We start from the raw sequence: 12,500 nt of genomic DNA, 5'->3' as shown, positions 1-12,500 counted from the left end.
CATATTCAACATACATATGTTTCTGCTGCTCGTAAACTGGGTATTTTAAGAAAGCCTTGCAGGATATTTCATAATGCTTTCATTTCGGCCACCTGTTTCTAGTGTTAAACTTTGGCGCTTTTGAGTATTACGCTCGTGTGCCTCAACTCACACCTGATGCTGATTGGTCGTGGTTTTTGCATAGATCAATTTTCTTTGTGGGTGTGAAGTGTGCGATCTTAATTATCGTCGTAATGTCAGTATCGTTTGTATTATATAAAGATTAGTTAAATCCTATCTATTCGTTGTATGATTATTTTCTGGGTTTGTACGTGCTCTCCAGAAGTATGAGGCTTATGTCAGTTGTGCAGTCTTGCAGTTTACGACCGATGAGGTGCGAGAGCCAGTATCAACAATGTCTCCTACCCATGTCTGCTGGTCTTTGGAATTACGTGGACAGAGATGCTTGCGGAGCGGATAACATATCCAGTTTCAAATGAGCAGGTAACAGTTTGCTGAATGAATTTCTGTTTTATTTATGATGTGATACAAATAAATATTTCATCGTTTATTTGTGATACTATAACTCTGTTTAAGCCTCTTGGGGAAGCTCGCTGGCCAACCAGGTTAGAGTGTTGCTAATTGTCGGGGAGGTCAGAAGTGGAGGCAATTCGACTCTTGCTCGTAAGGACGAACCGTCTCAGCTCTCTCTAAGAGGGTGAGTTGGCTCTTTAGTCACAATCATTTTCGCTGTGTTCACTTTCATAATTCTATTTCTTACATTTCTCCATTTCCTTTCTTTTTTTTTCCTTATATTCATGCCTACGTTTCAGGTGTGTGTGAGCTGTTTTTAAGACAACTTATAGTGCCTGTATCTTTCCTACTTACCTGTTTTGTTCCGTCTAATAAAGATTATAATCATAATAGTAATGAGGGTAACGCAATTTCCTAGCTAACAGTAGGCAATTTTATTTTATGAGGGGTAATTTTAGAATCATTGTACTGCTAACACCTGTCGATTTCATTCAACTGAAAGGGGATAATCAAAGTAGATGGGTTTAGGAGTGCTTTCGAAAAATACGTGATGAGCAAGATAGAGATGGCATGAGAGTGAAATAGGGACCTGAAACAAATGTACGAAGAGTGGATATCTTCCCTCCAGTACAGTAGCATGAGTCAAAGATTCTGTTTTGTCTAATGTAATTCGATTTGATTAAACTGACAGAGCAACTCCAGACAAATTGTGGTTTTGATCGATCAAGATCCCAGTTAGCCTTAGGCCTGCCACTGACTTAACATAATCGTTAGGTGTTAGCCGAACACTGCAGAAGGGTGTCAATCGTGGCAAAGAGGCTGGAAAATTGATCACTAAACGGAGGAAAGTCAAGAGCTTAACAAGGCTATTCAAAGGTGGGAGGGGAAGAAAGCGGTAAAAGAAGTACTTCCACATTACCTCGTAGTTCGTCAGCTCGTACGAAGTATGTCCTCTGCCTTCGGGCTCGGGTGCCGTGGTGTATGAGGGCAGTTAGTAGGATCAGAAGCGCCAAACTCATCCTTAGTGCCATTTTGAGTAATCCAAAAGATGCTGAGAATCCTAAGAGAGTTCGAAATCAAAATGAAGTTTTTCTTTGAGTATATTGTCAACTTCCGGACGATAATGATTCGGGAATAGTTATATACTCCTGAGATTGTTTAACCTTCGGGAAAGGTTAAATAAGTATCCTCGAAGAATATTTCAGTTTAAAGCAACTCCTCACTTATAAACTTCCTATGGGTTATTCACTAGGGTAATCCTTTGAACCGTATTTTGCTTTGTAATTTCTCCTTGATGAATCATACACAATTTCACAAAACACTTTCAATTTTTCACAAGAATCCCCAAGGGAAATTTCACTATTTCTTCGATCTCACAAAACACAAAAACAACGGTACTTCAGAATCACGTTCCTTCCTCTCGTCAGTAACTCTAACACACGCAAGTCTGCCTGTCTATCGGAGGCACGAGGTCAAACAGGCGGATGTGTCTGGTTAGGAGTTCTTTTGAAACAGAAAATAAGACCGAGACGATACCACTCTAGATGGTAGTGCAGGAGACTATAATGATAGAGTTGGAACTGAAGCAGGACGGAAAGAAGGAAAGTGAGGAGGGGGAGGGAGGAACAGGAAGAGGAGGAAGAACAAAAGGAAGGAGAGAAGAAGCAGGATGTAAAAATGTGTTAGATGATAATAGTGGTTATACTGAAAGATGGTGGTAGGGTGATAAAGATGTGGTAGCAAGAACGATGTTGATGGAGGTGAACGTATACGCACAGACGTTTCGACCTAGACGTTGCGGCGGTTGGATAGCGAATGCGCGCTGTCGTGTGGCCTGAGCTGGGCCCTGTACTGGCATCGCTTCCCAGGCCCGGAGCGATCGCGAGAAGGTATAGATGAAAAGAGAAGGAGGACGAGAGGAGATAGGGCGGTTAACAAGAGTTTAAAAGAATGGGGAAGGTAAGGCACCGGAAGTTGTATAAGAGGAGAGGAAGAGATGAGAGAAGAGAATATGGAAAAAATGGGAATGAAAGGTGATGAAGGAAGGAAAGAGGAAAGAAGGGTTGAAAAGAAAGAAAACTACGGAAGAAGGGAGGTGAAAGAGAGTAAAAAAAAGGGGGTGGGGGAAGGGAATGTAAAGCACCGGAAACGGTAAAAGAAGAGGGGGAGTGACGAAGGAAGAGAAAATTGAAAAAAAACAACAGAAAAGATAGGTAATGTGGGAAGAATAGAAGAAGGGATGGAAGGAAAGAGAACTACGGAAGAAAGAGGGGAAGGGGTTGAAAGCAGAGTTAAAGAAAAGGGGGAAAGGATGATGTAAGGCACCAGAAATGGTAAAAAATGAGGGGAGAGAGGAAGTAATCGAAAGAGGAAAGGTAGGAATGAGAAGAGATTAGGGAATGATAAAGGAGGAAGGGGTGGAAGAACAAAGAGAACTATGGAAGAAGTTAAAGAGTTAAAGAGAGAACTTCGGAAGAAATTAAAGAGTTAAAAACAGGGTTGAAGGGGAAACAGTATTGTGATGGGATACCTTTCTCCATCTTTAGTTAAAGACACGTAAGTTTTAGCTGTAAATGCTTGAAAACAAAGGTCTATGCCCATTAAATATTTGTCATTGATATTTGCATTATTTACCAATACAGAAGAGGTTTTTCGTACCTTGTCCAGCATCTTGTCTGATGCTTGGGGAACCATCTGTTTTACAGGTGTTTGCTTTGCTTCATGTGTTAAGACTGGAATTTTAGATGTAGGGTAACTAGAAACATGAGCTAAACGAGTTCTACACTTAGAAATATGACTTGGCTTAAGGCAATAGGCACAAGGTGGGCTTTGACTACAATTAATTTCTCTTGGGATCGGGTATGAGGAAGGTCTTGATGTATTTTCATCTTTAACCTAAGGGTAGGTAAAATGTGTTTTGGGGAGTGATTTTTTTCCGGATATTTTTGATTGATCATAGGAGGGTGTTTTACTTTTGACACTATCATATTCTTATGTTGTAATATATATTCATCAGCTAATACAGCTGCTTTACTCAGAGTATTAGGGCGGTTCTCATGCAGATAAATCTTTACATCAAAGCCTATACAACTTTCGAACTGGTCCAATAATATGAGCTCCTTAACTTGTTCTGAATTTTTCATTTCACTGGATAAGCACCATCTCTCAAGCAATCTAGCTTACTGGGAAGAAAAATCTACATAAGTTGTATGTGCAGCTTTTCTGTGCATTCTGAATCTTTGGCGGTAAGCCTCCGGGATATGTTCGTATGTTTGTAGGAATCTGGACTTAACAGTGTCATAATTACTTCCATTTAAGGTAAGGGAAGACTATACTTCTTGGGCCTTTTCTGACAACTTAGACTGACACAGCATGTCAATGCATAGCTGATCCATAACTTTTTCATACTGTGTAATAAAGAACTCTGGTGCTTTCTCGGAAAAGTGAGGTAGTAATTTTACAACCTGCTTACATCATCATGTCGGGATTTACCAGATGGTGATCCATGTTCTACTCCTCCTCTCAAAGCTCTGCCTCCGCTAGTCTTCTCTTGGTTTCTTTCTGTTACTGTTGCAGCTGTAGTTCTATTATCTTTGTTTCTCCTTGTTGCCGCTGCTTAGTTTCCTCTTGCTAATATTTTAGATTGAGATACACATTTCGCGTAACTTTAACTCATTTTGCTTCTGCTGTAATTCTAAACTCTTTTTGGAACATGACACTTCATTAAGGGCTTCGAAAAGAAGCACTTTTTCCTGTATAAGGTATTCAACTATTCCTCTAATCATTTAATTTTTATGATCACTAGGATTATCTAACTCTATGTCATAATGTGAAGTAAAGTCTATCAACCCTTTCTTCTTAAATGTTTTTAGTTTCTTGACACTAGGGTCAGATAGAAACTCTCCAAAGGTGAAGTATCCATTTACACTTACTACGATTCTGCTTCTGTCGATGCGTAAGGTGACATATGGCTTTGTATCGTAGCTCGATCGAACGGTTGAGTATCAATCCTTGTTCCGTTAAACCTTCGGATACTGCCAAGTTTCCGATGAATCCTGTCACGGTCGCCACTATCTTATTACGGTCGTGTAGATAAAGTTCTCTTTCCCCGATCCTCACTGGGATTCTGGTATACATCATGAACCTGTGTACACGACCACCATCCTATAAGAAGTTGTTTTGATTTTCCTGCACAAGGGAAGGTAATTATAGAAATAGGGGGAAAAGGTTCATTATACACATAACAAAAAATTGACAAGTTTGATGAAGATAATGGGAAACAAAAGTAAAGCGTCCAGACCGTAGGACTCTGACCAATAAAAAAAAATCTACGACAAAAAAGTAGTTCAACAGCAAGACAAATCATATAGGCCGAGAAGGGTTCAACCTCAGGATTTGACCAAAGCCCGAGTAGTTAGTGGCTATATACGTAGATATGTCGTAAGATTTTACGATAGGAAATTGGATATCTACAAAGAGAGTTGTTCATGCCTCAGAGTGACTAAAATATCAGATATCAAGTTTGACATCTACAATAGACTGTATCGTTCGATAGCTGAATCAAGTCTGGCCTACAGTCGTTTCTACAACTATGAGAAAAGTTTGCTTACACCCGAGGTTTTATCATGCCATCTAATTACATTTTTTCTAAATGAAAATTATATAGAAATGTTATGCAATATATTCTAAGATTTATAATAAGAATTATAAGCCTTTACAATGGAAAGAAACAATACTATGAAATATTGTTGATCGAGAGCTGCCTTTCAATCACTAAAATAGTATTCACCATTTACGAGCGAAAGGCAAATTCTAAATATACAGGTAACATCCAGAAATAAGGAAACAATATATCAAATACATGTGATTGTGGTGAACGTCTATATGCCATATGCCCGTCTTCATTTCTAAAACGACATCAAACATCAGTTCCCGAACAAAACTTCTAGGTTCCAACATAACATCAGATAGTTGAGCTTTTAACTTACTTCTGTGATAACCCAACAGTATCAGTACTTCTTTTTACAGAAAAAATCACATATATTAAAAAATTCCTATATAGTTCTTTTAGAATATGTCCACGCTTAACCCCAAACTTACGCATGTCAGAATTATTGTAAATTATTCTTTGTCTTTATCAATACGCAAAACACACACAAATGCGAAACAATATATATATATATATATATATATATATATATATATATATATCTGTCTGTATGTATATCTGTGTGTGTATATATATATATATATATATATATATATATAAATAGATATATATTTAGTGTGTGTGTGTATATTGTTACGGGCTGCTGGTATGTGAAGATACGTTACGTATAACGTCTAACGGTGCTTAAGAACCAGCTCACTTCTAGAAGCCACTGTAGGACTGAACTATCTGGTCAGGGCCTAGATAATTCGTAAGACTAGAAGTAAAGGTAACAAAGAAGATTCCAGGAAAGGAATATTAAACTAGCGATAAAAACAAGTAAACGAAATTATTAATGGAAAATATTTACAGGCAATCAACACAAAAGAGAATGGGCAGTAGGGTCAATGGGACCGTTACATGATTATAAGAATATGGAAATTATCGTTCAATAAGAAACACAAGATAAGTATACAATATGGTACTATCTAAGTACACAGAGATCAGGAACATGCATCAAAATAAGTAATAAGTACAAATATAAGTAAAGTAAATGCAATGTATATCAGACACGTAATTGTAGGCAAAAAGGGTGATCACTTCACACCAATCGTCTCATGAATCTAAACCTTCTAGTTTTTATCAAGAGATCAATATGTGGAGAATATGACAAGGAATGAGCGGTTTCAACCGCTTATATACCATTGGACCGGAAGCGGGATACTTCCGGTTAAGGGTGGGGGTGAGGAGGAGGGTAAGTTAACACGTCAACATGGGTAGTTTTAGGACCCTCGACTTGCTTGAACAATCTATTTATTTAGTAACTGTCAAATCTGTGCGCTCCGAACTATTTCAGGATTTCGCTTGTCTGTTTGTTCTACAAGAGTGCGCACCTCTCCGCACGTAGGCAAGATTACATATAGTGGACGGGCGTTACTGCTTAACATTGTTACAATACATAGATAGACAAGAAATATGAACATAGTTATGTAATACAAAGAAACACAATTCTATAACATAAATTACACATATGACGTAATATCTAATATTACGTTACACCTCCACCGTTTGGGAAAGCTTTTCACTTTCATTTGAAAAGCAACGTTCTAGAAAGTATGGAGTAGAACTATTTCGCAGGGGACAGCTTCTAGCTGTAGTTGGCGATAGCGTGAAGAACTTCGTTGTGTTCTTGCAAGAGGGCGGCACCGATACAGGTGTCGTTTGGCGTCGACTTGCAGAAGAAAGGGTCGTTGGAAGTCGGGTGCCCTTAGAACTGGTGCGTTAGTGAGAAGGGACTTCAGGTTTTTGAAGGCCGTCTCACAGGTAGGCGTCCACACGAAGTCGTGGTCTTTTCTCAACAGGTCAGTCCATGGTTCTGCTACATCTTGTTTCTCAGATAAGTGAAGATTTTGTAGTATCTGGGAGTTTTCCAAGGGAATCTCAGGAGGATTAGGCAGGTTATCAGGAGGCTCTTCCGATTTTATTGTGGTAGAGCTGCAAATTGGAATTGGATCTCTGGAATGATAAGGTTTTAAGGTATTTATGTGACAGAGACGGGAACTCTTTCTCTTCTGTCTGGAGTTTTGATTATGTAGTTGAGATCACTGGCTCTGGACAAGACTTCATAGGGTCCTTTGTATTTAGCCTGCAATGGATCTCCTGGTATGGGAAGATAAAGTAACACTTGATCTCCTGGAGTGAAAGTTCTAAGTTTAGAATTTTTATCATACCGACCTTTCATTTCTCGTTGAGCATTCGCCAAGTTCTCTCTTGCCAACTTCCAAGCTTCTAACAACTTCTCGGTGACCTGGGACACGTATTTCAAAGAAGGAACTGGTGGTTCTTCTTTCATCCATTGTTCATGAAGTATCTTTAGGGGGCCACGCACTTCATGACCGAAGACTAATTCTGACGGGCTGAATCCAAGGCTTTCTTGAATTGTTGTTCGGGTGGCGAACAACAAAAAGGGGAGTCCGTCTTCCCAATTTCGAGTGTTCTCAGCACAGAAGATTCTTAACATTGTCTTGAGCGTTTGGTGAAAGCGCTCTAGAGCACCTTGTGATTGAGGATGATAGGCGGAGGAAGTTACATGATTTATACCTAGTGTTACATGAGTTTCTCTAAAACTTGTTGGAAAGAAAATTACTTCCTTGATCACTTTGAATGTTCTTAGAAATCTTAGGAAATCCTACCATAGTGAAATATTTCAACATTTCTCTGATTATGTTTTGAGCTTTTAATATTTTTCAAAGGAATGGCTTCTGGAAAACGAGTGCTCATACACATGATTGTGAGAATGTACTGATTTCCTTTACTTGAAGGAGGTAAAGGTCCTACACAGTCAATAAGAACTTTTTTAAATGGCTCTTCCATTACAGGAATGGGATGGAGTGGAGCTTCTACCAATTTTCTGGTTGGGCTTACCTACAAGTTGACATGTATGACATGTTTTACAATATTGGGCAACATCTTTGACAACCGTGGGCCAATGGAAATGTTGGGTTATGTTGAACAAGGTCTTTCTTACCCCTAAGTGACCTGCTAAGGGAGTATCATGAGCCAATCTTAGAACATTATTCCTGAAACCAAGAGGGAGGACTATTTGATTCCTTACTTGCCATGGCTGGTCAGCGGTTGCGGTGGATGCTCTCCATTTTCGCATTAGGACTCCGTTTTCTATATAGAAACCTCGTGACATTTTTTCAACTTCTTCTGGAGAAGAAACAATCTCGTACAAATTTTTAAGAGAAGGATCTGACTTCTGTTCTTTGGATTAATTCTGCTCTAGATAGAGAAACTGGTGAAGAAGACGATGGGTCAGTTTGGGAGAATATGGATTCTAAATTATTGGTATACTCTTCAGATTTCTTTTACTGAGTTCTGGTTACAGCACAAGCGGGGAAACAACTGTAAGTTATCTGAAGGTTCTACTGAGGTCTTAGGGTTATTTGTTATTAAGGGAGAAATGACTTTGCTTCCAGCGATGTCATTGCCAACAATAAGGATATTCCTACTATGGGAAGAGAGTCTACTACTGCTACTTTAACCATTCCGGTTGTTAAATCAGACCGCAAGAAAACATTATGTAATGGACATTTTACAATTCCTCCAACTCCTTCTATCAATATATCATAACCTGTATATGACTCACCCAGATTCTGCAAGACAGAATTTAAAATTCAGACTCTGCTTTGCTCCTGTGTCTCGGAGTATGGAAATAGGATATTGTTGTGAACTACTACTATGAGATATAGTTCCTGAAGATACAAATGGTTTGAAACAAGGATCATGATTTGATGAGGGGGGTTCTACATTACTTGACAATACCGGCTTCTTTGGTAGTTTATCCTGAATAGAGGATTTTGAATCATCTGATTTTATATTACTTACAAGAGTTGGTGTCTTATTGGAGAATGAGGGTGTCAGTCTCTTTCTGCAATTAGAAATGTGATGGCCAACCTGTTTACAAATATGAACAAGTTTACAGGGGGATTAGTCTTAAACCTTTCCATTCTTTGCCAAGGTTGGTTTGGAGGATATTGATTGAAATCAGACCTGTAACTGAAATGTGATGGGCTAGACTGATTTTCAAAGTGTTTCTTTGGGGACCAAGGATCAGAGTATTTTGTTGAATCTGGAATATGTGACTTTGACTTTTGGGATTCCATTTGTCTTGACTTAGGTTTATGATTTAGTGTGAACTCATCAGCCAATACAGCAGCTTTAGTTAAAGTTTCGGGAACATGATCATCTATAAAAATCCTAAGATCTGTCTCTAAGGTATTCTTAAACTGCTCCAATAAAATCAACTGTTTAAGTCTATCTAAGGTGTCCGTTTCACTAGCCAAACACCACCTATTGAATAACCTCTCTTGTTGAGCCGCATATTCTACGTATGTTAACTGAGGTGTCTTCCTATAATTACGGAATTTCTGTCTATAGGCCTCTGGTATTAGTTCATAAGCTTTTAAAATACAAGCTTTCATATTATCATACTCGCTTTCTGCTTCTGAAAGAGAAGTATAAATTTGCTGAGCCTTACCCTTAAATTGTGTTTGAATGATTAATGGCCAATTTTTCCCACTGAAGAAAGAAAATTTCTGGCTCTCCTTCTGAAAATTTGGGTAAAAGTTTTACATACTTGGAAATATCTATATGACCTTCCTGAACTACGGGTTGTCTATCAACAATCCTAGCTTCTACTTCTGCCTTCTTTAATTCTAACTCTGCCAATTTGACTTTAGTTTCTCCTTCTCTAGCTCTAAATTCTGCCTCAATTTGCATTTGTTTCAGTTTAGTTTCCTCCTCTTTAGCTGCTTGTTTTCGCTTTAGCTTCCTCTTCTCTAGCTCTAAATTCTGCCTCAATTTGCATTTGTTTCAGTTTAGTTTCCTCCTCTTTAGCTACTTGTTTCGCTTTAGCTTCCTCTTCTCTAGCTCTAAATTCTGCCTCAATTTGCATTTGTTTCAGTTTAGCTTCCTCCTCAATTTCTACTCTCCTGACCTTTAATTCAATCTCCTTAATCTTAAGTTCGGTTAGTCGTGCCTCTATTTCTAACCTATTTGAAGGAATTTGTATAGCTGTAATCTCTTCTGGAGATAAGATCTCATCTTCGATCAGATTTTCAACGAGTTCCTGAAGTATTTTTTTCTTTCGCAAACTTGTATCAATGTCTACTCCAAAGTGCTTGCCTATTTCTATCAAAGTGTCTTTAGTTTGTTTCTTTAAGAAACTTACCTTGGGATTTTGAACGAATTCTTGAACTATATCATCCATCTCTATAAGAATGTGTTAAATACCTGATCCAATATCCTTGGCAAGGGTCGCCACTTTGTTACGGGCTGCTGGTATGTGAAGATACGTTAAGTATAACGTCTAAGTGCTTAAGAACCAGCTCACTTCTAGAAGCCACTGTAGGACTGAACTATCTGGTCAGGGCCTAGATAATTCGTAAGGACTAGAAGTAAAGGTAACAAAGAAGATTCCAGGAAAGGAATATTAAACTAGCGATAAAACTAGTAAACGAAATTATTAATGGAAAATATTTACAGGCAATCAACACAAAGAGAATGGGCAGTTAGGGTCAATGGGACCGTTACATGATTATAAGAATATGGAAATTATCGTTCAAATAAGAAACACAAGATAAGTATACAATATGGTACTATCTAAGTACACAGAGATCAGGAACATGCATCAAAATAAGTAATAAGTACAAATATAAGTAAAGTAATGCCAATGTATATCAGACACGTAATGTAGGCAAAAAGGGTGATCACTTCACACCAAACGTCTCATGAATCTAAACCTTCTAGTTTTTTATCAAGAGATCAATATGTGGGAATATGACAAGGAATGAGCGGTTTTCAACCGCTTATATACCATTGGACCGGAAGCGGGATACTTCCGGTTAAGGGGTGCGGTGGTGAGGAGGAGGGTAAGTTAACCACGTCAACATGGGTAGTTTTAGGACCCTCGACTCGCTTGAACAATCTATTTATTTAGTAACTGTCAAATCTGTGCGCTCCGAACTATTCAGGATTTCGCTTGTCTGTTTGTTCTACAAGAGTGCGCACCTCTCCGCACGTAGGCAAGATTACATATAGTGGACGGGCGTTACTGCTTAACATTGTTACAATACATAGATAGACAAGAAATATGAACATTAGTTATGTAATACAAAGAAACACAATTCTATAACATAATTACACATATGACGTAATATCTAATATTACGTTACAATATTTATATGTATATATATATACCTACAGTAGTGTAATATATATATATATATATATATATATATATATATATACAGAGAGAGAGAGAGAGAGAGAGAGAGAGAGAGAGAGAGAGAGAGAGAGAGTTGGTATACACTGAGGAATGGGGATAAAAGGTTCAAGTAACATGACCTGAGTGGAGTGACCGATGGTTGTTTGCTTCCGGTCCTGGGACAGTTGATAACAATTTATTGACTGCTAAAGATCTGATGCAATCAGGTGACCAATGGCCTTTAGAGGTGTTAAGATTAGGGAAATGTTTATAAAAGAGGATTCTACAATTTCCCTCCGGAAACTACAGTGAGACTTAAAAAGGATGGCTGAGTTGTATATATATATATATATGAAGATAGGAGGGTGGTTAAGAAACACACAAGTCAGAGATGAGTTTATTTCTCTAACGTTTCGGCTATTTACACCTTCTTCAGAGAGACTAAGTAGTACAAGGGGGTTACAAGATTATACATCGTCCGGAGGACGTCTCCTAGTTAATGGCCTGGTGGACGACCGGGCTGCTGACGATTGATCCGTGGATGGTTGGTCCGCTGACGATTGATCCGCGGACGATTGATCCGCGGACGATTGATCCGCTCTATGTTCCGCCTCCTCATTTTCCTTTGGCCAGTCGTGTACTGCTAATTCCGCCCCTATTTTAGACCAACTGATAAACCCTTTTCTATTATTTATACACTCTTCCTTATTAATATATGCTGCTTCCATTGCTTTCCTGATTTTCTTACTCATTCCTGTGTGAATTGTTTTTATGTTATTCCAGTCCGGTAGATGTCCATACTCCTCTGCGTGTACTACTATAGCATTTGATGTTCTGTGATGTCTTAAGTCTGATTTGTGTTGTGTCATTCTTACCTTAGTCCCCTTACTCGTTTCTCCATAGTAGGCTCGTTGGCAATCACCACATGGAATTTTGTACACTTTGCTTTCTTTGTTGACCTGATCAGTCCTGATCTCACCTTTATGACCGACCAAGTCCTGAAGTGACGGCAATGTTCATTCCTGCTTTTTGTAAGTATTTGGTAATGTTGTTGGCTGTTTTTGAATT

At 38.5% G+C, this 12,500-nt stretch overlaps 1 protein-coding gene across 3 annotated transcripts in view; it reads right to left on the bottom strand.

The window, feature by feature from the left end:
• Positions 1–12,500, bottom strand: part of LOC143041348 (U-scoloptoxin(16)-Cw1a-like) — a 173,113-nt gene that overhangs the window by 115,220 nt on the left and 45,393 nt on the right. Inside the window, exons 1-2 of one of the 3 annotated variants that reach the window (XM_076213171.1) lie at positions 2,290–2,378; positions 1,433–1,573 (exon numbers count right to left, since the gene is read on the bottom strand). In XM_076213171.1, coding sequence (XP_076069286.1) covers positions 1,433–1,544 — 112 coding nt within the window. In that variant the 5' untranslated portion in view covers positions 1,545–1,573; positions 2,290–2,378. Of the gene's footprint in view, positions 1–1,432; positions 2,379–12,500 lie in introns of those variants that run through there. The other 2 variants (XM_076213170.1, XM_076213169.1) reach the window with 2 other exon arrangements.

The sequence above is a fragment of the Oratosquilla oratoria genome, chromosome 30 (genome assembly GCF_046742065.1).
Source record: "Oratosquilla oratoria isolate Oo_2021 chromosome 30, ASM4674206v1, whole genome shotgun sequence".
Taxonomy (NCBI): domain Eukaryota; kingdom Metazoa; phylum Arthropoda; class Malacostraca; order Stomatopoda; family Squillidae; genus Oratosquilla; species Oratosquilla oratoria.
This window is presented reverse-complemented; position numbering and strand designations above follow the sequence as displayed.